General features: G+C 48.3%; 1 protein-coding gene across 1 annotated transcript in view; it reads right to left on the minus strand.

Moving 5' to 3' along the window:
- Positions 1-5434: 5434 nt before the first annotated feature.
- SFXN5 (sideroflexin 5) overlaps positions 5435-26897 on the minus strand; it is a 92961-nt gene continuing 71498 nt past the window's right edge. The window contains exon 13 of the mRNA XM_019474968.1: positions 5435-5918. Within this exon, the coding sequence (XP_019330513.1) occupies positions 5841-5918 (78 nt within the window). The 3' untranslated portion in view covers positions 5435-5840. The remainder of the gene's footprint in view (positions 5919-26897) is intronic.

Genomic DNA, 26897 nt, shown 5'->3' on the forward strand with positions numbered 1-26897 from the left:
ATTATGTATAATATTATGTATTTTATATACATGCACACACAAAACTATAATAATTCCTGCTGTTGGGAAAGCCCCCTCCTCACATCCCCTCGTGCAGCAGTGAAAAGCCCCATCCCTGGCGGCTTCTCCCCTGTAAAACCAGCCCATAAGAAACTTGTCTTTTTATACGAGACCTTTAAATCCCGACGTCCGCATCGTCCTTCACATTAAACAGCCCCACGGCGGGCGGGCCACCCCAAAAAAACTTTAAACTCTTTTATTCCAGACAGACCCGAGTGTTACACAAAGTGTCGCGGTCGATAACTCTATCGAGAAGGTTAAAAAGAGACGGTGCGCGCGGCAGGGTGCCCGAGGGCGGCAGAGGTACATACGCCCGCGGAGGTCCCGCGGAGGGGGACCGCTGGAAGACGTGCGGGTGCTGGCGGGTGACACACACACACCCCCCACACACTCCGTGTCCCCCGGGACTTGCCATTAACGCGGTTATAAGGTGCATTCAGATCGGGTGCCGGAGGGCGATTGCATGAGAAGGGGCAGCTGAAGATGTTGGGTGTAAAATAAACCACAAAAAAGGGGGAAAAAAGCCAAAAGTGGACGTTTCCTAAAGCGACCTGGGGAAATACCCAGGGCTGGGGGTCTCTACCACCACCGGGACCACTTCAAGCCTTCACCATCTGCACACCCGACACCGGGAATGTTCTCAGTGAGCTATTTATACCCCAAAAAGCTTTGCTCAAAGGCTATCGGGGTCTCGCCGCAACGCGCAGGCAGCCCTCGTGACCCCCCCGTGCGGCTGAAGGGCATCCCCGGCTCCAGATCGCCAACACAGCCCCTCAAGAGGAGCCGACCGAAGCCGGGGTGGGGGGGGGAGACACACACCCCTACATCTCTCGGCTACGTGGCATCGGTATAACCCTGAGATCTACCAGCACCGCTTGTCCCAGGGTGGCATGGTCCAGCATCGGCCGGGTCATCCCACATCCCAACGATGTGCGGCGCTGGCACGGGCAGCAAACGGGGCAACCCGTTGCCTGCCAGTGCTGCCCGTCCTGCCGGGACCCGGGCGCCTGCCCGCACTCTGGGATGCAGAGCAGAAAAATGAGCAACGAGCGAAAATGGAAAGAGCTGAGCTGCGCCCGAGCTTAAGGGTGGGTTCAGGACATGGGTGACACAGCCCCGGGGTTGTCCCCTGGTTGTCCCTCGGCTGGCTCGGGGAGCAGCCAACAGACACATCTTCCAGGAGGGACTCAAAACTTCTTGCTGACGCCTTTTGCTGCAACCTGGTCCTCATTATTCCTTAATTAACATATCCAAGAAATCAATTAACTGCGACATTTCTAATTAAATACTACAGGAGATGATCATCTCATTATTATTATCTGCTGAGGTGAACAACTTGATGTGTGTGGTGGGTTTTTCGCTCCCCATTTCTTCCACTTCCCCAATTATAGGAAATAAGAAATGCAAATGGTTGGGTTGTTCTCGCAAACCGAAGGCTCCTTTTTGTACATTAGGAAAGTCGAAGAGATTAATTAGCTGTTAAGTGAATGTGCATAATGTTATCATTAGCTGTTGTGTGTAGACTTTTCTGGCACGATTTGCTGTCCTAATAAACAGTACTAATGTGCTACCGCTTTCCCAGCTCTTCTAACGCTGTAGGAAGAGTTGAGCGTGGTATTTTGGTGCTCACCGGCGGTCCCACCACGGATGGCAGCAACCATGCTGAGCCCGTGCTGGAACCGCTGCACGAGGGAGCCCAACGTTGAGCTGTCTGCGAGTGAAACGGTCTTTTAAGATCCGTAAGGGTCAGGTTTAGTGTCTGCTGAGCCTTTCTGCTGCTTTTAAATACAAATGCATTTTGACACCCCCTGCGTCGGGACGGTGGTGGCTCAAAAGCTGAACCGCAGCAGCTGGCTTCAGTGTCCCAGCGTGGGGACACCGCGATCTTGTGTTCCTCAAGAGTTTGAGACCATGGGGCCACCAAAACGTGCTCCTCATACACGCGCCTCATCCTGCTCGCCACCGAGCCAGGGGACAGCGAGGGGAAGAGCAGCAGAGACGGGTCTGCACCACCCTGACTGCCTGGAGGAAGGGGACACGCGTGGGTTTGGGAGATGCGGGGTCAAGTCCTCGGGTCTCCAACCTCTCGGGCACCGCTGCTGCAGGCGCTGCCTCGCAACGCAAGACCTGCAGATGCTTTCAAAAGAGGTTAGAAAAGGGACCTGAACCCCATGAGGTGGTGGCTCTCCCTTCCCAGCTCCAAGCAGGAGCATCTTCCCAGCGCTTTGGGCGGGGGGGCACAACATTTTGAGTTGCGTTTGAACAAAATTTGAGAGCAAACGTTGTTGCCAACCTGTCCCAGGCTGCGATCGGTTCTTAGAGATAAACACCGGTGAACGCCTGACTCAGGACCCCGGGATGTATTTATTTCTCAGCACAAACTCTGCTGAGTTGACTGAGACCCATTTTCATGACACATAAAGCGAAACAAGTTTGACGGGGTTTGTACAGGAAGACGATAAATCCAGACTCATTTAGACCGTTTGATTGTCACTTGTTCGACTGTGCAGCTGCTTTTGAGCCGAGCCATAATCTCCCAGCACGGCTCCTCTGTCATCCCTCAAGCTGGTCCTCACTCGCTCGAGCAGGATCAGGCCCTCGTGATTCACAGAAGCCACGTGGCTTAATAAGCCCTACGTCTATTCTCCTCCAAACCAATGCAGTTCTTATTGAGCATCACTGGATTAATGTGATGAGCGTCCCCTGCTAATTAACGACCTGCGCAGCCGAAACTCTGCAGGTGATGTGTGTGCAGGGAAAGCATCCGTACTCGCTTCCCATCGCAGAGAAAATTGGGGAACTGGCTCTTTCCCAAGGCAGAACTTGCTCGATCCGTGCTTTTCCTTGGGTCTCTTTCCTAAAGAAATGCAGCAAGCAAAGCCCTGAGTCCTTTCCTGCACTGCAAATTCCTCGCTCCCTCTGCGGGCCCGGCAGGTAGCCGGAGCTCACAGCCACCGAAATCTTCGATCGGTGATCACGATGCAAAACCCAATCACCGCCTCCCTCCTTGCTCCACCTCTCCGAAACCTCACGGCAAAGGGCAGTCTCCATCACTTCTTCCTTCCCCCCCAAAAAAAAAACCTGGGATGAACAAGCTTTGCAGCAGAATGGCTCAGGCAGCGACAAAACCCACTGGGGAAGGGGAAACGATCCACCCAGACAGACACCGGAGCCAGGAGGCCTCTCCCTGTCAACACAAGAGGCTGTTTCTGTCTCAGCCTCGCATTTCCATTCAGGAGGAGGAAGAAGGCAAGCTGTGCCTCCGTGCAACAAGGTGTGGCTTGGCTCCTAACTTCTGCGGGCTCAGCGGAGCCATAAACTGAAGTTTTAGGCTCAGAGTAGCTTCTTCCCCACTGCACGCACATGTGGGTATGTGTGCAAGGGGGTACCTGTATCCCCAGCATCCAACAATGGTCCTCACCTCCTCCCACACCCTGCAGCAATGGAAAGGGCCCTTTTTCAGGTGCACAGCTCATCCCAGCTGGCTCTCCGAAGCCTTGCCGCTGCGGTTCCCATCGGCAGGCTGCTCTTCGGGGGCTGCCAGCGTCCCCGCTCCCCTTCCCGGGGCGAGGGGTCTGCCCCCCTCTTCCAGTGCTGCGGGGAGTTACTTGCCCCCAGGGCAAAACACGGGGCCTGATTCCGCGCTGCGCTGCCCGTAGGACAGATGCCCATGAAAATGTCCATAGGACATAGGCCTGCAGCCTCTCCAAATCCCACCCGGAGTGAGTGGGGCGGCCTCGTTTCCTCCGGAGCATACATTCATCTCATCTAGTGCATTAGAGGAACTCTACTGTGTCAAATTCAGCTGTCCTTTACCCTGGTGTAAATCCAGAATAGCTCCATGAGTGCAACTGGACCCACTCTGTGTCCACCAGTGTCAGGGACCGGGAGCTGGCCCATCAACAGCAGCTATGGAGAGCCCGGAGCCGGCCTCTCCTCCCCTGTACGCTGGCATGTAAATCCACAAAATTGATTTGTTTCGTGCAATTATTTCTGATTTACACCAGCGCGGGGACAGAATCAGTCTTCCTGAGCCGGCCTGACCGTTGCGTGACTCCAGTTTCTACTGGTCTGACTCCAGCGGGGAGCGAGAGCAACCAACGGTGGAGGAGCACACGGCGGGGCTCAGGCCTCCCAATTTCAAGCATTGCAATAAATCCTTCGAATACATTCTGCGTCAGTGGCGATTTGGTTTCCCCTGTTCCCCCCACCCTCCCCAAAACCCCTAACGAACTGGCATTTGAAGGATGACAGCCTGTGCGTTCGGCTGTGTCCATCACCACCACGGCTCTATCCCTACAACGATTCCAGAGGCAGATCTTGCTGTCGGCATGGTCTTCTGCTGGTGACCATGTTCAAAATCTGCATTAACTCCTCTGGTCCTCAGGGAGTCACTTGGGGTTTACCCTTGGGTACAAGATACCAGAAAGCCAAATTACGGCCCCAAACCCATGCGAGGGCAGGATTCGGTGCAGTGTTGGGGGGACTTTGCACCCCAAAGTGGAGTAGTTGAAGAGACAGCCAGCCAGCCAGCCATCTCCAGAGGACAGTTCACCACCCCTCTGAGGTTGCAGTCTCACGAAGCCATCAGCTTGGCACGGCTGCCAGGCAAAGCTGTCCTGCCCACCGGTTTCTGCTTTGGGTCCTCCTCTGCACTGGCACAAGGCTTTGGACAGTGTTGGCTTTGCTGTCTGAAAGCGTTGGCAAAAATAGAGAAGAGAAGAAGAAGGAGGAGGAGGAGGAGGAGAGGAGAGGAGAAGAGAAGAGAAGAGAGGAGAGGAAGTTGGAAGGGACCTACAACGATCATCTAGTCCAACTGCCTGACCACTTCAGGGCTGACCAAATGTTAAAGCATGTTATGTCCTCAGACAACTAGCTTAGCAAAGCATAGCTTAGCCAATTACTTTAGATTAACAGCCTTACTTTCCGAGGGTCTACGTTAGGTGGGACAAACCCCATCCTTCGTGTCTGCGCAAAGGAAAAGAGCAGATCGATCATATTTTTGCTGTAAGATCCCTTCCTACTCAATGTGTGGGCATGTTGGCTTTCCAGTATCTTGAACCCCGAGCAAAAGCCCTTGCCGACACGCCCGGCGGTAGGCTCCTGTGACACAAAGTCTTGCAAGTGCAATGAATGGCAGGGTGCCACCAGGACCGTCTGCAGCAGAAGGAGGGAGGGATGGAGGGCGCACAGGCCATGACCTTCGCTGTGCTAACGGAGCGTTGCACGTCGAACCATGGAAGGCTGCTTTTGCGCATGATCACTGGGGTAGGATCGGCATGAAATCAATACAGGACACTTATCAAACACCCTATCAAGCGCTTCACGTTCATGCACCCGTTGATCTTTACGGAATTATTTTTGTGCAGCATCAGTGTGGAGATTTAATTTGCATTGAAAACAAAATTTGCTCGGTGAAGCCTATTTTCATGTAGTTAGGTATAACCATGTAAACACACTGTTAAACATCCCTCCATGCAGTGCTATTAAGTTCTGAGATTATTCTTTAGCTAGTTCTCTAAAGTGTTTGAATGTAAGTTTTTTGTCACTGCTCCTGTTGCTAATTTAAAACTTTTAATATTAATCTTTTTGACTGGTGTGAGGCGTCAGTTCTCTGCAAGTGTTAATTTACTCCCAGTTCGCCGGGAGCGGTAATACGTTACTATCGCTGAGCTCTATTATTTGTTTTCTCTTGTTGTTGTTTTCTTTTTCCCAGTTGGGATCTCAAGTTTCCCCCTTTCCCTCCCCAAATCTTCTGGGCTGAGATTGTCCGCTTCCACTTACAATCCTTTATTGTAGACTACAGTCTTACTGGGGGTGGCCATTGCGATTTCTGGCTCCAGCCGAGATGTCTCAATCTGTGAAATCAAAGAGGAGGCAAGATCAGAATCGGTATCGTGGTGTTGTGCTGCAGCAGGAGCTCGATAGATCAATAAATTAACGTGGAGAAGTATAATATGTAAATAATAGAATGTCAATAATGCCTTTTCCGTGTCATTTTAATGCGCTTTACTCTGCTCAAGTCTCAGAACAACCCTGTTTGGATTGACTTATATGACTTGCGTGAAATGATGCACACTCGCTGCTTTGCAATATTCAGTGAATTATAGAGCGTCTCTGAGAATCAAACGGATCCCACCCATCGTTTTCCAGGAGAGATCCCTTCCTTCTCCCGCAGCCAAGGTCCCCTCGCATGGTGCTAGAAGGAACCCAGTCCCCGAAGCTGCGGTTTGCACCCGTAGGGACCCGGGAAAGCCAAGGGCTGCCTGGTGACACAAGGGGACAGCACACCCTCATTTGTCTCCTGGACCAGGGCTCTATACCCTCCAACGAGGATGGATCACAGCTAAAATCTACCTACCCCTTTCTCTGTCTCCATTAAATCTCCAGCCCCTTCTTAATTTTTTCCTTTCGCCGGCTTCGCACAAAGCTTTCCCTTGCTCTGAAATCACTCCGAACCTTTGCATCCCTGGGAGGGATCCGTGGCGCTCCCGGTTCCCGCGGCAAGCAAAGATCCCGCTCCCAACCGGGACAGGGCACTTTGCAAGATCAGACTTTTAGAAATCCTATACATTGAATTGATGCTGTTGCTGACACAATGCTAGGAACCCACGTTAAAATCTAAATGCTTTTGAAAATGTTTAACCTAGTTAGACAAATTAGCAAAAATTTGTGCAAAACAATTTAGGTATTTAAAATATTCAATGTTTTTAAAAACTGGAAAAACTGTTCTTAGCTTTCAGCTGCAAAAACCCAACAAAATATAACATCAAAGCAATCTTAACATGAGGTGCAACATAACCCTTCAGCAAAGCTGTTAAACAGCTACTGAAGCATCATGGGAAATAGCACTTCATTTATTCAAATGCACATATGTCAGGTTTTTGCACCATATGTCATTCCAAGCTATTTACAGTAATAATTAAATCTTAATCAACGTTTAACCTCTGTAAAATGTTTGAAGGGATCTAATCACCCTTCAGACTGCACTAATGAAGGAGAAATATATAAACATAAAAAGAAAATGATGCATAGATAGCACACCAGAAAGAACAGTAATTGCAAAATTGTATTTCTTTTAAATATAATCAGCAAATTATGTAAAGTAAGCCAACGAGTATTTTAAGTGAAGACATCTTGGGTGTCAGAGGTGTGATCAGCTAATTTTGTACTGCTATCCATAACAGATGTAGCATATTTTCTTTTAGTGCCATTATTAGCAACTTCACCATTTCTTTCTGTGCTGAAACACAAAGTGAAGCATTGTGCCGGGGAGGGTACCCAGCAAAGGTGCAGGAGAGGCGATTCTCACGTACACCGGCACTGACGGGATCCATTTTGAGGGAGGATTAACTCCGATCTGCCTGGCTCTGACGCAGCTTTTCTTCCTATTGTTTTCTTATTTTTCTTCCAGAGACAGAAACAAAAGCTCCGAGGTATCGGGGCTGGGTGGTTTCACCCACTGGTATGAAAATATCAAGGTGGGAAGTGCTTTAAAATGACCTGGAATTGGGTGGTCCCACCCTGACCATCCATGCTGACGTCGGTAGGGCTTGGGGACGTGGGGCAGCTCGGACAGAGCAAAACCCAACCTACTGCTGGGACATCTCCGCAGAAAGCTAACGGAGAGCCACCAACAGTCCCTTCTTCTCCAATGGGGACTGGAGAGGTGGGAGCTCCATGGAAAGCCACGTCTGCCTTGGTGGATCCCAGATTTGTGGTCTGAAAGCAAGACCTATGGGGAAATGTTGAGGACCTGGATGTGCTAAATCTAGAAGAGAGACATTCAAGGGAGGCATGGTGGTATTTGCACGTGCAAGAGGCTACAGCACAGAAGAAAGGAGTAATGTTTTGTTCACGCTCTCTTGGGACACAATTCAAAAAGCATCGAGTAAGATCCAAGCTGAACAGCAGGAAGAGTATCCTAGTGGGAAGGAGCAAAGTATTGCAACCAAATGCTTGGGGAAGGTGTGGTGTCTCTGTGGTGGGAAGTTTTCAGCACAAATGAGATGAAACCCATCAAGAATATTTTAAGCAGAATTAAGTTTGTCTTGGTGGAAGGAGACAGATGAGATAATTGCTTGTAGGTCCTTTCGGCTTTCTTCCCATGGGTCCAGGAGGCAAACGGCCTCCTTTCCCTGCATGGCTGAGCTCTCCATTCATGGCAAGGCCGTACACAAGGCTGTTAGATGGGATGGCTTTAGGAGGGACAGAACTGAGGTGTGATAGTTCAGAGGCAGATTATGGTGTCCGAGCAGAAGGACAAGGGAAAGAATGCCTAATGCAAGATGGACACATGGTCAGGGACTCCTCTGAAGATCTTGAAAAAGGATACAATCGGTCACAGGCATTGGTTTGGAGCTGCATATTACCGAGCTCACTTAAGCCCCTTTCTGAAGCCTGGGAAGATGTGAAATAAATTTGCTGGGGGGTGACTGGTTGAACTGGAGCGATCCCAGCAGATCCCCTTCTGGTTGACTTTAATAAAGCAGATATTAAAAACTGCTCTGGAGCCTTAGCTACAGGAGCTCCAAGGGGTGCGTCTGCACCAAGGAGGCAGGTACAGGAGGGACATACTCCACAGCAGCACTGGCAAAGCTGTAAGTTACTCCTCTCAGTGGGAAATGAAACACAGAAGAACAGGGAGAAGCATTCAGGTGGTAAGCTACAGATATTAAGGCAACATGAAGACACAACCTTATTCTGTACCAGTTCAGTCTCTGAATCCTGCAGGGTTTTTTGTTGGAAAGTGTAATTTCACCTATTTTGGTGTAGACTGCTACTCCAGCTGTTCAGCATCCTGGACCTGCTTGGCCAGCCTTCCTCTGGACATGGCATTGTGAAATGGATCTGGAGACCACAGTTTGTTGTCAAGTTTCTTGTGTCTCAGCTTCAAAGAAGACCCCCAGCAGGATCCTTCTTGGTCATGGCCATGCTGGGAACCCCTCTAACAGGGAACGCCTGCCATGGAGGGTGCTCTGAGGAACAGGTTCTACCCTGTTGGGACTACACTGATGGGACCTGCCCCACCCCACACGACGCGACTTTGTCCTTTCAAACTGAGTGCCCACCATGGGACTGGGTTTGAACTGTGTCCATCCTCTTCCTCCCGATGAGGTAGACCTACCTGTGCTGGGGCAAAGGACGGATCCCCTTCCTGGCTCTGGGATGACAGCACTGAGGTGCCTACCAGAAAAGGGCCTTCAACAACGAATCCAGGAGACGAGAAGTGCAGGAGGTACTCAAGCTCACAACAGCACTGAGGGAACCACAGTGTAAAAGCACCACTCCCAGAGAGTGCTACAAGGGGCTGATTTGGGAAAAAAACCCAGGCTTTCAGGCTGATAGCTGCATGAGCACCAGTGCAGCATTGACCGCTTGGTATCCTGACATACCAGCATGGGAGACACTATAATGAGGCAGCGGGAGAAGGGCGAATTGCTTCACCCCCCCCTGTGAGGCTACTGGAAGCTTTGCTATAGATGCAGGGAGATCCTTGCTGGCATGGCCAAGGTGCATCTCCAAACTCATCCAGAAATGTGGCCGGCGCTAGCCACAGCCCATCACAACGCCTGGGAGCCGGTGCAGCCTGAGGATGCTCCTCTTCCCTCTAGCAGATAGCCAAGTGCATGAAGAAAAAAGGGAAAAAACCAAGAAACGGTGTCCCCTGACCTTATTCAAGCAACTGTTTATAAACCAGCATCACCCAGGTAATGCAGGCAGGATGACAGCGCTGGCTTTTTAGTGGTGCTCCTGACCCGGTGAAATCTATCCCTCTCGGGGAACAAAGCCGCCATAAAGTGAATCGCCTCTTGCGGTGCCCACCACGTGCCAGCTCTCTTCCCCCCATCTCTGCCTTGCAGTGGAAGCCTCTCTCCTCTCATCAGCACAGACAAGGCTAATTGGGGTGATAAAGAACTGGCTCCGAGTGCTGGCGTGGGCTGGAGGAACAAATGGTGCGGTGGTCACAGCTGGTGCTGCGGAGACGGAGAGGGAGAGGGTGTGAGGCAGGCTCCCGGCGCCCAAAGTTTCGTCAGCCCATGTTGGATGCGGGGCGGCGAGGTGGGGGGTTGTGTGTGTTTTGCATTCGCTGCTGACACGGGTGTAGCGTACATGCGCGTCCGGTGAAGCAGAAGCAGGCAGAAAGCAGATGCTTTTTGTTTGGGGTTGATACTCATTTCTATCCCAGCTCGGCAAAAGGTGTAGAAAGGAATGTGCTCCTAAGAGTGCAGGGAGAGAGATAGGTCTAGGCTCGCTGCCAGGGATCCTGTAATGATATGGAAGGCAGCTAGGGGAGACAGGAGCAGATGGATTTGGCATACAGCTCATCACTCAGCCAAAAAAAAGAGAGGGGGGGAGAAGAAGGAAGAAAGCAGCCAATTTTGGTAGGGGGAGGGTCATGCGGACTGACGGATGTAGCACTGGGAGGTGGGGGAAGGGAGGATCAGGTTGGTCACCGCATCTTCTGCTGCTGCCTCGGCAGTGCTTGGTGGTGGCCCCGGTTCAGAGCCTGGGAGGGCTGTCCCAGCCCTTCCAGCAGCCCTCTGCCATCTCCTCCTGGGCCATCAGACATGAGGGCAACGGCCGAGGGCAATGCCAAGCTAACCGAGCCCTAGTGAAGCTCGGTGAGGTGTACCAAGGACTACGGTTAATAAATGGCACCATGAAACACCGTGAAGGACCAGCAGCTGCTGCTTCCACAGTGGTGGGCTCTGTGCACAGCTAGAAGGAGAGGTGGGGCATCAGCCACGCCATGGTCACTAGACACCTCTGCTTGTAGCTTGGTGCAACCATGGTGTGAAAGCACCTCTGTACAGGTCTACCGAGGCTTCCTTTCACCTTCAACTCGTGGTCACCTAGTGCAACTCTGCGGAGAAGCAGAACCTCATTAAATTAGGTTTAACATGCTTACTTGGGGTCAAAACCCAACTTGACTGGGTTTTTCGATGGTCTTGTTCCCACGGTAAGACTGCCTAAATGTTCTTTTTTCAGATATTTCAGATCTTCTTTTCTTCTTTTAATTGACAGTAGCTGAAAGAATGCTGATGGGGCCAAAATCACAAATCTGAACCCGTGCTTAATTTTATAAGGCTTTCCAAAATTGGAAAATGTATACTGAATGATTAAAAGACAGCAAGATTTTTTTCCTCCTCTGTTCAGATAAACTCTTTCCAAAGCTTTTCCCAGACATCAAAAATTAAAGTGCTCTCCATGGATCCACTCGCTAAGGAATGAGATGAGGAAATTGGTGTTTGCTAAGGAGTGTCTTCTTGGACATGCTACGGACCTATGGCCAACTGAAGGTGACCTGACAGGTAGGAGAATTCGGGAAATGCCCCATTTCTCCCAAAAACCTTCTGGTTACATCACGTAAGATGCCTTTCAAAAGATATCCAGCCTCTGGTTAAGGAGTCCAAGCAACAGAGGAGCTACAAGACCTCTCAGTATCCTGCTTCAGAGAACATCAGCCATCCACATGGTTTGCATTTTTCTAAATTCAGACTTCCAGCTTTGCACTTATCTATTTGCTGCACTAAGGAGCTCTACCCTGCCAGATATTTTCTTCCCATGAAAGTATTCAAAGATTATTAAATCACCTTTGTTAAAATTTATAGACAAAACTCCTGCTGCTTCTCTGCAAGGCAGATCAGTGTTCGAAATACCGGTGTTAAAGCTCTTCTCTGACCGCTTCCCAGTTTTTCTACATAGTTAAAAAAAACTATGTACCCCAAAACTGGACACACTGGTTGAGAGATGGTCTCATGCCTAATGTACATGGTAACAAATAACTTCATAAATAACTGATACTCAGTTTGCTGGCCAAATCACAAAGCTGGGGGAAAAGGATTTTGAGATAAACCTCAATTTTGTTAGGTTTTCCTTCAAATTAATAATAAAAATTGAACTTAAGAGTTGATTGGTACAGTTCTTTTCATTTTTTGTTCTCAAGTCTTTTAGACCCCCCTCTTTTAAAGAAACATTCAGTTTTCATAAGAGAAATCAGAATATCTAGTCAAAATTCATAAGAGAAATCACCATATCTAGTCAAAATGTTTTCCTCAAAAACATGGAAACAAGTTATTCGACTCCGTTTCCATCCCTGATGCTGGCTAAAATATTAACAAAACATAACCAGAGCCTGGGAAGCCACCGCCGCCGCTCGCAGCCCAGCAGCCGGGTGTCCCTCCACCCATCACTGGTTGCAACATGTCCGAATCCGGCCCCCCCTGGGATACAAGAGCCCTGTGGCTCGGTGGGAGCCCACTCACGGGTTCAACATCATCCACCTTCCCAAAAAAGTGCCAACTTTGGGGTCGGTGCAGGGAGGTTGGACCCCCCCGAAACACAGGGATCAACGAGCTGTGTACCCGCTGGTGCGGAGGCACCAAATGCTTCCCCGGTGAGGGGTTAGAGCCTCCTTTCTCGCCATCCCTGCTCTGATCATCTCCTTTTGTCTGACACGCCGAGGTATGCAACTGCACCCGGGGACTGACATTCCCTAAGAGCCTTCGCGACGCTCCCTGGCCACCATGCTGCAAGGAGCAGGGCAGATGTGCTTTTCCAGCCGGGGCTGCGCCGAGGAAGCAGCCTTGCTGGTCGGGCAGAGCCCATGCACGCAGCAAGCAGAGCGCCGTGAAGGCTGTGCATCCGCACGGCACATCCACACAAGCTGGGGTGTGCGATGGTGTGGTCCAGGGCAGAGAAGAGACCACCAGAAGATGTGATGGGAAGGTAGCAGCTTTGGAAGGAGAAGACACTGAGGGCTGGGAGCTGCTGCACAAGCAAATATATTAAACCTCTCTGGTGCTCTGGACCCATCTATTTAGGAAAAAGATTAAAATTTGTCACGTACTCCTGCATCAAGACAACCACTACCATTAGTGCCTTATATTTCTAATGAAGTCATGGCACAGCCTCACCCAGGTGATCAGAGCCTACAACCGTGGACACAACTAAACCCCTGATGCACCACGCCGGGAGAGCCGACACACTCATGGAGTCAGGAGTTCCTCTCTTATGTGCTTGGAAGTAAAGCAAAGCCAGTAGCAGATAAGGACAGCTCAGGAATAAGCAGATAAGAACAAGCTCAGGCATGCATTTGATTCATACTACCCTTTCACTACCATATAAGTGGATTCATGTGTAATTCAGCATATATGTAAAGTAAGGAACTCAGGCAGTCCGGGTAATTTGCAAAGTTTCTTGTTTGACTGCAAATCTGGAACTACTGCCATGTGTCTAGCAGGTGGGTAACCTGTTAAATCCCTGCAGTGTAGTAGTTTTGTGGGGGATTTCACATAAACAGCTCTGGATTCACAGCCCTGTTTCCAAACAGTAAGTTTTTAGGGATATATCATTTCTCTGCAGACAGTGAACCAGGCTTACACTGAAGCGCAAGAGAGAAATGCATTGCCTCTGACAGGACCTGGGGCCAGTACATTTACACCAAAGATGTATCTCAGTGCTGCTGTCTAACCTCCGGTTGGACATACCTAGAACCGGCATTAAAAAGGACCATTGCTTGAAATTAATTTTATCTCCATTTTCTCTTCCCTCCTTGAAATAAAAAGGAGGAAAGTTGGAGTATTTGGCTGTTCTGGCTCTTGAGTGTTATCTGCTTCAGAAGATTTTTCTCTTTTTTGCCATGGATGCTTTGACCACCAGCATCTACCTTCAGCTGCCTGTAGGGCAGGGCAGAAAACAGAGGTTCTTCTCAGGCCAGGCTGGAAAGGGTCTGAATGTGGCACCACGCATACCCCGCTATGACATCCGTTAGATATAAAGTATGTCAGTGACGGTGTTAGTGCCACAAGCTATTCACGCTCTTATCACATCCACTGACACCTCTGCACCGTCCTCTGAAAACGTCACTGCTTTTAGCAAAGCACGAAATGCAAAGTGTCAGCAGCACCTCGGGTGCCATCGGGTTTCTGTATCGAGACGAGTAGGAATATTCCTCATGCTCAACAGATGTTTGGATAGAGATGTGCAATTGCTTTTGAGACAGCTACAAGGCTTAAGACGTTACTGCCCTCGCCTTAAATGGGAACAATTGACTCTGCCCAGAAGCAGAGCAGAAGAGTTTGCAGGATTTATGGGTCAGTTATGGGACAGCAACTACCACCACTGCATTGGTGGACTTGGCAGTGCTAGGTTTACGGTTGGACTTGATGATCTTAAAGGGCTTTTCCAACCTAAACGATTCTATGATTCTATGATCAAGGGTGGGAGTTTTTAACTTCAGCTTCAGGAGTTGCAAATTAGCGTATCACAGCTTCTCTCAAGAAAAATAATATGCCTATCAAAAAAACCCCCCGACATTTTAATCAGATGGGAAGAAGGAAAAAATGGCATTTTAGGCTACTGCCCGACCAGGCTGGAGCAGAGCACAACTACCCACGTGGCAATGAGCTCCCCTTGCCCAGCGGCACGTTTGTTTCCGGTGCTCTAGAAATGACTGATGATAACAGTGTCAGCAGGTGGAATAATAATATATGACAGCAGGCACCTAAGGCTGCAAGGTAGCTTCAACTGCTCGGCGTGTCCCTGCCTGTCCTGTAGCAGAGCAGTTCAACAGCCGCATTTCACTCCTGTGCTCCGGCCCCCGTGTTCGTTCACTGCCCCAAACCAGTCCACCAGTAAGATACCAGCTCTAACCTTCCAGTTCCCCATGGGAACCCTTCTGGTGTCTCAGGATGACATCAACGATGAACAGGCATGGTGACGTGAATGAAAGCCACTCCTAGGAGCTGGGTTTGGTGAGCACTGGGCTCACACGGCTCTCAGACCCTCTCAAGTCTTCCAGCTTTATAAACAGATTGAAAGGTCAACTCCCCACCTGACACCATCTCCAAGTCATTGCAAAATTGTGGGTTTGAGTCTTCTGGGAAAGAAGAGGGTTGCCCACACCACCAGTAACCTCAAGTATTTAAAAAACCCCAAAAAACAAAAAAAAAACAAATAAAGGCTTTGAGACCATAAGGTTTCAAATAGCAAGATCAAAAAAACATTCTTTCTGTCTGTCTTCCAGAGAAAGAGAGACAATTCCAGTTCTCTCTAGCAATCCAGGAAGGCGAAGGGCTTTCCTTCCTTTCACGCAGTCACTGCTGTCCAGGAGGTGCCAGCCTGTGTCCCCGGTGAGCATGGCACCTTGTTCTGCAATGCTTCGCAAGGGACCAAGGGGTAAGGCAGACTTACCACCCATACAGAGAAACGTAGAAGCTCAGGCATGAGACTGAACAAAGAATCAAAGTGAAGTTGTGATGGAGAGAAGCTAAGACCATGGCATGATGTGTCTTCCATGAAGCGAAGAACCACACAAAAGGCCTTTGCAGGAGCTAAGATGCCTTTTCTCCTTTACTCTGGAGAAGAAGGTCTGCTCGTGTGTAGGAGATAAGTGCTCATGAGATAAACTCTCAGTTTGCCACACTAAATTAATTTCTATGGGAGCTCTGGAGAGGTGGATGTCTGTCCTGGTTTCGGCAGGGATAGAGTTAATTTCCTTCCTAGTAGCTGGTACAGTGCTGTGTTTTGGATTTAGGATGAGAACAAAGTTGATAACACACCGATGTTTTAGTTGTTGCTGAGCAGTGCTTACACTAGTCAAGGACTTTTCAGCTTCCCATGCTCTACCGACTGAGAAGGCTGGAGGTGCCCAAGAAGCTGGGAGGGGGCACAGCCAAACTGGCCAAAGGGACATTCCATACCATGGGGCGTCATGCTCAGTACATAAACTGGGGAAAGCTGGCCGGGGGGGCCGCTGCTCGGGGACTGGCTGGGCATCGGTCGGCGGGTGGTGAGCAATTGCACTGTGCATCACTTGCTTTGCATATTATTATTATTAGGATTAGGATTAGGATTAAGATTTTATTCCATTTCAATTATTAAACTGTTTTTATCTCAACCCATGAGTTGTCTCACTTTTACTCTTCCAATTCTCTCCCCCATCCCACCGGGGGGGTGGGGGGAGTGAACATGTTTTTATCTCAACCCACGAGTTTTTCTCACTTGTGCTCTTCCAATTCTCTCCCCCATCCCACCGGGTGGGGGGGAGTGAGCGAGCGGCTGCGTGGTGCTTAGTTGCCGACTGAAATTAAACCACGACAATGTCTTAGGCTGGTACCACAGCAGAAACACAGGTGTTCTGACCTCAGCCTCATGGGGTAAGGACCCTTCTTCAGCAGAGGACTTTCTCCCCAAAGTGTTTGTGCACGGCATTCAGTCTATAGCATGTAGGGCAAAAGAAACTTCCTCCTGGCCTCAAGGACGAAGCCTCACATTACATGATGTAGACTTTGTTGGGGAACGTTCAAGCCAACTGATGGGTGGAAAAGTCATCAACCCACCTAAAAGATGATCTTGAGAATGCCCAAAACTGCAGAGTTGAGGGTCGCTGCTCCTTGCTGGAATAAAGGCATCCACAAAAAGAGTTAAAGTCATCTCTCCCTTTCTGGAAGAAAACAATTCTACTTTTGAATATGGACATTATGAATGTAGCAAGTTTCCCTTTTGATGAAAATGAGCTACTAGGTCCAATCTGGTAAGAATCTGGTAAGAGAGCATTTGTTGCTATTTGGTGAGAACAACAAACCCTGCAGTTCTCCTGCTACGAAGGAGGAAGAGCATGATGAGTATTGCAGGATTTAGGGATGTCCTTGTTGCTTTAAAGAAGCAAGTTCCTCAGGATCCCAACCTCCACCACATTTCCTTCTCTTGAAGGGCTGACAGCCTCACTAGAAACAGGCTGCTAGATCCAAATGATTTAAAAAGCAATTACAGATAATTATATATACTGTGCTTGGGAAATGTGATTAATAAGGCATTCTCTGCAGTAAGTAAGCATGCTTACAGCAGGCAAGTCTGGACAACTGGCCACCTTCCTTTGCTCATAACGTCTCACCTGGAGTAGTCTGAGCTACGGTTGCTTCAGATGAGCTAAAACAACTGTCTCTGAGTATGCAGAAAGGGACATATCCAACACTACGCAGAAAGAGAGGGGTAAGCCAGGCAACAGCCGGAGAAGAGCTGGGGACAAACCCGGTGTGAGGCTGATGGCAACCAAGAAAGGGGACTGAGTTTTCAGGGTGGGCCATCAGAAAGAAAGGAAAGGTCTTGGCTTTCAGGCCAAGAAGAAACCAGCAAAACCAAAGACCCGCAGGAGGACTGCACAGGGCAGGAGGAGACAGGGGCGGCCATCTCCGCAGGCTCCCCGGGGAGCAGGGCAGGAATCCTTGGGGGAAGTGCTTCGGGAGGAGCCGCTCTGTTTACAGTAGGTGCTGCTGAAAGGTGTCCTGAAGAAAGACAGCAATTAACAGGCCTGGAAAAAAATGGCTTCTTTCCACAAAGTGCCTTTTAAGTATGTTTTTCGAGCCACTTTAAGGGTTAATGTTTAGCTGTTTATCCGGAGTTGTCGGATGTCAGCTCTTTCTTTTGACTCCTAATGGCTTATAGCCATCAGGAGGTGAAGACTCCTCAAAAGAGATGGTGTCAGGAATGTTTTTTTATGCCCACTAGCACCCACACACCTGCAGGAGCCTGTGCTTGCAGGATAGATAGTTTACATACTTGAACCTGTATCCCAGGGACAGAGATATAAACATGAAACCAGATCCTGTCTGACACCGCTGCTGAAGCCCCTGGGCAGTACAAAAGGGTCCTTTCTCCCACACCCACCTCGAATGACCACAAATAACAGTTCGGTTCAAGCCATCGCTTCCCAGCAAGAACAAGCTCTGCTGGTCCAGGTTACGATTTTAGGGCCAGATCGTGTAAAGTTTTCAGCACCTTTGACTCCTGCGAACGCTGGTCATGAAACAAAGGACCACTCTCACAAGCAGACTTCAAAAACCAGCTCGGTCACAAATCAAAGCCTCTCGGACAGGGAACGTGAGAACAAAGACACAGGCTCCAAATCAATCAGAGCACTGCTCACTCGTGACCTTCCCCAGACGAGAAATGTCATTGAGCCTAATAATTACACCGTGAGGTGCAAACAGGCTGAGCAGCTGTAAATCTAACCACCCCAACGTTTCCTAGGGGCTCGTAAAGAGTGATGGTGGAGCTGATGCCCCTGAAGACCAGGTCCTTCCTCTTCCTCTTGGAAAGAAGGACATTTGCTCCCAGAAGAAGTGACTGAGACCTCCCAACCCCAGCCCATTGGGGAGCGAGTAGTCATGGGAAACGCTTTGATTTTGAGAAAGACGTGGGAAAAAAAAAACCAAACATGGAAAGGGGAGATGTCCTGATCCAGAAATGTTCTTTGCTTTGCGAAACTGGTTCCTCCTCTCCTGGTTATGTCTCGGGTAAGTGACTCCACAGCAAGAGGAGTTTCAGTTGTGCCAGGGTATGAATCAAAAGGGCGCTGCAACGAAGTATGCCATGAGTTTGGGAAATGGGAGGTGGCCCTGCGACAAGGCAGATGCTGCTTCTGTGAGGTTACCACCCATGGGTTTGCATCTGGAACCGCCGCCACATCCAGCTGGACGAGGGGCAGAAGGAAATTACTGTGCCACAACATCTTCCCTGTCCTCCTGCTACAGTCCCAGAAAAATAACTTAAAAGAGCATCACACAGTAGTGATGAGGAGTTACAATACAATAATGAGAATTCGGGGGGTTTCATGACTTGGGGGGAACAAGAATGTCACAGTCATGTAGAATCTGGAATTTTTGGTTTGTTTGGTTTTTAGAAGCTCTCTGCAGAAACGTCAAACACTGAATTGAAGCTGTCCCTGAAGCAGGAGGGAGCTTGTGGCAGCTGGTTCAGCAACTCAGGCTAAAGCACCACTGGAAGCGGAGGAGAGGACTACTAAGCCTGAAGCGTCCCCATGTGTTTAGGAATACCTTCACCTGGGAGGTGTGCTCGAGAAGGGGGTTTAGAGCACGTGAGCCTGCCTGTGTCCTTGACTTGAATATGCCTGAGCTCCCCAAAAAGCTCTGCTGCGACTTTGACTTGGAAGCTTATAGTATGGAGGGTAGTCTGACCTTGCAAGCTCTAAAGCAAATACAGCAAAAGCTCCGAGCTTCTTTCTGTCTGTGTCACACTGGAGACGATGGCAGAGACAGAGAAACTCAAGGTGGGAGCAGGAACTGGGGCAGATGTCAGCAGCCAAGAGCAAGTCATAGAATCATAGAATAGAATCACAGAATGGTTTGGGTTGGAAGGGACCTTAAATATCATCTAGTTCCAACCCCCCTGCCATGGGCAGGGACATCTTCCACTAGATCAGGTTGCTCCTGACAGAATAACCTGTGTAGGAGGCCTATGACGGGTTGGGAACAGTCCATGGGCGTCTACAGAGCACAGGAATAACACCGACAATTACTGCGATAGTTAATGATAACAGCTCATCATCATCCTCTGGAGAGACCCTTCCAGCTCCCGGCGCGTCTCTCTGCAAGCCTAAGCACAAGTACAAATCCAGCCAAATCATCTCAGGCCACCTAAATACTTCCAGTAATGCAGAGACTCCTCCGTGCTAGCGGGCTCCTGGGCAGCAGCTTTCCTGTGCAATGCAATTAGAAGGAAACTAAAAGTTGTTGAGGGAATCTGCAGCACAGGAAACAAGCTACTGTGATATTTATTTTTTTTCCCTGGTTGCTTTGACAGGAAAGGTGTTCTGCAGATGCCAGGCTGCCGAGGGGGGCGAGGGGGGAGAGCAGTGGAGGTGTAAAGGGAAAGCCAAAGGGTAGGGCCAAGGGGGAAGCAGTGTGTGAAGTCTGGCTCCTCTGGAAACACACGCCGGGTCTGCAACCCCTGCCCCAACAGCTGGCGCAGGTGAAGGAAAACCTGAGGTAGGGGCTGGGAAGGGGGGCTAAGCCGGGAACACGTCTTCTCTTCTGCTTGATGCTCTCAACCAGAGAGGGCTGGTGAGAGCAGGGAAGGAAGGGAGACGTCAGAGGAGCAAACGGTAAAAGCACTCCTGTCTCAAAGCAAGGGAGATTGAAACCTTTCCAAAAAATTGGCTGTTCAGCCCAGAGTTGGGTTCAAGTTCACTGCTCATCCCTTAGCGAGCAGCCTCAGGCCAATTTTCCCTGTTCAGCAGATTGCGGTTACTGCACAGTCACCTTCTTGAGACATACAGGGTTGTGCTGCGTGACTAAGGTCCCATCTCTCTGCGTGAGCTACTGAGACAGCAGAATTGAGTACTGGGGACTGGTCCCATGGTGCTTTGAGCTGCTCCGGTGACTTCATGAAGATTCATGGCCAAGGCTGTGATTTGATTTGGAGCAGGGAATGATTTGTCACGAAAAGAGCTGGTGACAAACACTTCAGTCTCCAGATTTCAGGTCCGTGCCCAGGCTGACAGCAAGGGTAGGCTCCATCAGAAGTACGGGAGGACAGATGTACTCTTTGCTTTGTGTGCAACAGTCTCAGACACTTAAAGCAAAGGCTGAAGAGTTCTTTGCTTTCCACTGCTCAGATGAGGCATGGTCCTGTCATGGTGCAGGAAAACATGACTCTCCTCTAATGCAAGATTAAGACCATGGTCCTCTGATGTCAAAACTCAGCTCAAATAAGCCCTGTGAGTCATAAATCAAATTAACCTAGAGAGGTCCCAGACTAAAATTATGGCACCACAACTTCCTGAATACTTGCAATGGGACAGGCAGGGCTACAGCTGCGTGAAACAACATGAACCAGACTCCAGTCTCAGGCTCTGGGGACAGCCGGTACGGCACAGCTTGCATCCATACGGCCAAACTCTTCCCCCAAAGAGGGAGGCTCTATTCGTTGGGAGCAGTCCCTGAGAGCGCTACCCTCCAGCATTATCTGGGAAGCCAAAACTGATCCACAGAGGATGCAGACAAAACCAGGCTGGACACCATGGGCCAGTGTCCCAGCTCGTGCTCGGACCCTGCTGGGTTTACCAGTATAGACTTAGTTTATGATTTCCTTAGGCTATTATTTCTTATAAAAGATGGGCTAGCAACTTACATATGAGTTTTGTGCAACCATGTCCAGCCTTTGTGTGCAGCCATGGCAGTATCATTCTGCTGTTCCCCAAACGTCACCTCCTCTCCCATCACTTTCCCCTTCCAGGCGCAGGACTATGCTCTGGAAGGGGTCATTCATTTGTCCTCCAACCTCTGACAGGACCGAGTCCATCCTTACCGAAGAACACCAGATGCAAACGTTGCTAAGCACCATCCTTCATCTGAAGGCCAGAACAGGGCTCAACACATTTCCAAATACCATAGCTTTTCTCTCCAGCCCTACTTGAACCACATCAGTATTCAACCACTCCATATCATTCCTGGGGGGCTCTGCTCAAGTAAAAAGAGTTTCATGGGCATTAAAAAGGCTCACACAGATCACCTCTGCATTTTAAGTTCATGTGGAAAATAAAGATACTCTTGCCTATGTCACTAGTTACTTTGCCAGAAGAGAAACTGGATCAGTACATATGAGAGGAACCTCAGATGAACCTCTTAATGCCTCAGAAGTCAACGATGAAGCATTGCCTGTGTGTCAGTATGAAACCAAACCTTCAGGGCACAGCTTGAATCTTTTGCAGTCTTCGGGAGACACATACCACTGAGCTTCCAGCCTCCTGCCAGTCCTTAAGGACCTTGTGCCACTTCTTTTCTAAGAGGAGTTCCTTCCAAGACCAACCTCCATCCCAAGGGTAGACTTTGGCCAGCACACTCAGGTTACCAGACTCTCAGGAAACCGTTCCTCGGACCCAGAAGCAAAGAAATACCGCAGAACTTCTCACTTCTCAAACATTTTTTCCCCATGGCAGCTGGCAAATCCTTTCCTTTGCTTCTCATCCAAGTTGGACAAAATTACTGCAGAGAATCCCTCCTGCTCCCCTCCCCCCGTGCAATGTAATCCCAAGGGAGAAATGGTTTCATGGGGACCCCCTGCTGTCTTGCATCTGATTTCCCTCCTAAGTATGGTATAGGGAAGCGTCTCGAGGGCTATGGCTGTGACCTCCATACAGCTCTTTTGTCAAGTGCCATTTCATTAAAAAATCAGCCTTTTAACTGTGGACACATTTCAACCTCACCAAATCTGCTAATTATTGACAGTTGGTGAAGAGGAGATTTCACTTGTTCCTCCTGTTAAACTGCATCTAATTAGTAATTACTGGTTCACTGTCATCTTTACTGCAATAATCCCACTGCACATTGGCTCATTAACCTTTTGCTTTTCTAAAGCAGCCTGCCAACAAGATGAAGGCTAAAACAGATTGGAAAACAATAGCTCAGCCTTGGATTTTAGGCTGTTTATTCCCCTTGTCCTGGGGATCCAAAAGGAAGATTATTTTTAAGAAAAGGCTTTCAGCTGAAATCAGCCTATTTCTGGAAGATGGCTTGTTTTGCCCTAACCAGCAACCGAGGTCCTTTAAACTTAACCCGTGGTGAGGGCACGTGTATTATAGCTAGCGGAAGGGTTTTCTCTGCCATCAGCTCTTGCTTCAGCTCCATTTCTCACCTGGGTTTATCCTTCTTTATCAGCACGATCCAGCACATGGGGCACGGGATGAGGCAAGTTTCGGTGGGTTTGCAGCACCCTGGAAGTTCAACAGCACCCTCTTGGATGCTGAAAAATGAATGATCCGGATGAGCAGGGACCAAAGGGTGGAAAATCAGTGGAGCAACCCCATGGTTATTTCTTTTGCTGCTACGCTGAATTTCATTTGCACAAGTCCCATTTTCAGTTTGGAACTGTCACAGCTGTTTCTATTGGCAGTGCATAGCTGAGTAGGAGTTGTCAGTGGGGATGCTGTAGGATAGGCAGCTAGAAAAGAGATTCCCCGGGGGGCATGGGAGGCAGTTGGAGGTTGTGGGCTAAATGCATTAACTAGATGTTTCTCCTAAACTTAACAGCAGTGAATTACTTAATGCATATTGATGCATTTAGGTACTGGAGTTAACGCTATATTGGGATGAAAAGTGAAATTTCTCAGCATCTTAAGCGTGCTTAGTCTTAAGGACCCGTGTCTTTGCAGCTGACACTACGGTTTTATTTTTATAAGGTGATCTTCAAAACCATAACATCGAGAAACAAGCTGTAATTCTGAAGCACCATTGCAGACATCAAAGTGGATTCCATCTGTACAAAATCAAGGAAAGTATGAGGTCTTAGCTAGACTAAATACCGACCAAAGAGAAAATCTGGATGCATTATCCTTCCCAGCACATGAAGGTTGTTCAGCTCCAGAATTTTCATTTAGTTGATATTGGTGTTCCTGTATGCAACCAGAGCTGAATTCTGATTTCTCTCATATTACTTTAAAACAGGTATAAGTCTGAAGCAGCTACAGCTGATGTGATAAGGTGGCTGCATTTATCTAGCACATTTATTAAATCTATTGCAAGGCTCAATTCTGCTTGAAAACTAACTGTAAGTTTGAGCCCCTTTAGAAGAGTGGATCAAAGGCGGCCAGTCAAGCTCCCATGCTAAAACAAGCGCTTAATAACACATCAGCTTCTGTGTTTGCTCTCTGACTAAAGAAAAAGGACTGCGAATGTGTGATTAAGGGCAGAATTTGGCTCATTTACAATTCCTGAAAGGGTTGCTGCTCAGACCATAATCATATTTTTGGAACAGAACACGCCTATTACATCTTGTTGTTAATAATTTACTCCCTGGGTAGTGCTTATTACAACAGCATCGTCTTAGTCGTGTTATGTTCATAGCTGCCTCACCTACTGCGGTTATGAGAAAAAGCAAACACACACATGCGTACATATATACACATGCATATACATACATAGAAGTGTCAATGTTCAAACACTCAAAGTCTATTAACTTAGTTATCTGACAAGTTCATGGACCAGTGATGAGTGACCAAGAAGCGACACGTTTTGAGAAATGCTCTTTGCAAGGAAACTCCGATTTCCTATCCAAGACTGTGAAGAAATGGCTCTGGAGAGATTGTTTCAGGTAAATCACTTGCTCTGCTCACTTGAGCATCCCCACGGTCACTGACCACTGAGAAAGCCTCAATGAGATTTTGCAGAATGGGAGGAACGCCCTTTATACACACACTCCCACATTTTTATAATGAATGCAAACATAACTGGAAGACTGATCAGACCAGGCTGCTATGGAGAACCTGATTCCTTGGTGTCAACAGATGTGAGGTCCAGCTGTGCGCGTGGAGCTAACTCCAGTTGAGCGGAGCCGAGACCCCAGTAGGTAATGAGCTATACCACCAGCTGTAATGGTTTCTCTTCGTTGACATGAAGCGTGGGCAGAGAGCACATCATTCTGTTTGATCTACTAATCAGCGCTGATTCATGTTTACACTGCAGATAACATTTCATCTGCTTTTAGAAGGTCATTTTCAAGTGATGCTGTATGGTTTCAGCATTGCCTGATGCCTGCAATTTGAATATCCCTTGAAGGAAGCCAGACCTTAATTTTCCTTGTGGGCTAGAATTCATTCAGCTGTTAGCATCAACACAATTTCTCAAGCTGCAATATCAGATACTATACATTATAAATTATCTGTCACCCATAAAGCTATAATACAAAAGGCAAAAAGACCTTGTGAGCTTCATTTTTAGATAAAGAAACTAAGGCAATGAATAATTATTTTTGTAGAGCCCAACGTGTTTAACTCTGAATGCCTCAGATTCTGGTACCAAAACTTTAGTTCCCACTGACCTTAGTAGGCACTTACTATTTCAGAGAAGCCCATGCTTAGCGACGCCTACAGAAAATACTGGAAATGTACAAAATGCTAAATTTCAAAACAGAATTGTAGGGTGAGTTTCCTGTCTATGTTGAAAGAATGGTTTGGTTTGGCCAACGCTATTAAACATGCGCGTCGTCAGTGAGAAGGGAGAAAATACACAATGACTGCCGCTTAAGGCTTGAGATGACACAAAGTCCGGGACAGTGGTAAATAATTAAGAGGCCTCTAGATATGTGGAAAAGAAGTCAATGTGCAACGTACTATGGTCAAACATAAAATTGCCTCTGGACGCAAACAGTGTACCTATGGCATGGGGCACCATTTTGGGAGAACGGTGGCAATGTCACCTTTGGGGTAAATGAGGTCGGTGGTACCTCCTGTGGTCTTGCTTCTCTTATTATCTTGAAAGGAGACCTCCCAGGAAAGGCCATGGCTACCTTCTGGTGGGTGAAGCTCCTTTTCCTGGAAATAGGAGCATAAGGGATGCTCTACGTCCAAGTCTCCTTCCAACAGGAACTTTGGACATACTCTGGGCATGTAGCTTGAACGGGTGCGAGACCTGGAAATACTCCTCAGTCTTTCATAACCAAAGCCTCTGAGCAGAACTTCGGATCACAGCAAAAAACTGATGGACAAGGAGCTAAGGTTGAGCTCATGCCAAAATGACTAACATGCTCTGTGGATGTATGAATTCAAGTAGACGTAGGCAAATCACATTGCTCCTGCAACTGGTACTTGTACAACTTCTTACTGGAATAGCGTGTCTGGTTCTTATGGAATTGCTCCAAAAAGGATGTTGACTAATTAGAAAAAGTTTAAGGAAGAGTCATATGAATCATTAAAGCTTCAGAAAACACGTCTTTTAGCAAGAGACTCCAAGATTGAGATAATCTTCTCTTTAAGAAACTGAATATAAGGGACAGTTTTATCTCAGCCTGTAAACAGCTAGAAGAATAACAAAAAATTTGTAACATGTTTTTCAGTCTAGCAGACAAGTGTACAACAAGACTCCCTGGCTAGAAGTCATGGATAAACCCATCCAAGACCTAAAAAAACAGAATTAACCAGTAGAGACTGTGATACCAATTTCTGATCAACTGTTCTAGTTGACACAAAAAGAACTTCAGCAAAGTCCTTTGCTCTGTTTGATAGAGGTTTTACCACTTTATAATAGTGACCCTCCCTGTAAACGTACAAATTGACAATCTGCAAATCTGTAAGCTCCAAACACTGAATGGTCAAAATTAACGACTTACCAAAAAATACACTTTAGCAATTTGTTCAACTAACTTAGGTATGAGTGATTTCATTAGTCATTCTGCCTATTTCCTTGGCTAGTTTTCCTCTGTTCACCCCCAGGCTGTGTCCTCCCGGAGCCAGGCTAGATGATGAAAAGGCAGAAACTCTCAAAGAAGTTCTGGGAAAGTACATCCACATCAAACATGTATCCCAGGCTCTTTGCTTAATGGACAAAGACTTGTTTTCACTGTGCTAACACCAAGGAAACACCACTGTCATGGGAGAGGGTGAGCTGAACCGTGTTCTCCCTGGTGCAGCTCAGCTCTGACTAAGCTCATGTCCCCAGACAAGACAGGACGAACCCAGCTGGAGTCTCAGAGCAGAATTCATCAGTCAGAAACACCAATGTCCCTTGACTTGTGATCTGACCAGACCTGACCAGGATATCACTAAAGAGGGACCAGACATCCTCCGTGCTAGCTGAGACACTCCTCTGACTGGCAAGCAGGCAGGCAGAACATTATCGTCATACGTTTAAAAAACCACCTTATTCCAACCTGGTTGTCCCCCTGATCCCTGGTGTTTTGATTACTATACAGTCTAAATGTCTCCACATGGGAGAGGCCTGGAGCAGACCACCCCATGAGAGAACAACAGATGCGATGGAAGGGAGGAGGATCACACATGACCATCCCTTGCCTGTAAAAGGTGCATTTGCTGGGTAGAGCAAAGGTTCCTCTGTTCAGTTCTTCCTCTGTTCGCTTGACAGGTACATCCCATAGAATCATAGAATCATGGAATAGTTTGGGTTGGAAGGGACCTCTAAAGGCCATCTAGTCCAACCCCCCTGCCGTGGGCAGGGACATCTTCAACTAGATCAGGTCGCTCAGAGCCCCGTCCAACCTGACCTGGAATGTTTCCCGGGATGGGGCATCCACCACCTCTC

The sequence above is a fragment of the Aptenodytes forsteri genome, unplaced genomic scaffold (assembly GCF_000699145.1).
Source record: "Aptenodytes forsteri isolate BGI_AS27 unplaced genomic scaffold, ASM69914v1 Scaffold236, whole genome shotgun sequence".
Classification (NCBI taxonomy): Eukaryota; Metazoa; Chordata; class Aves; order Sphenisciformes; family Spheniscidae; genus Aptenodytes; species Aptenodytes forsteri.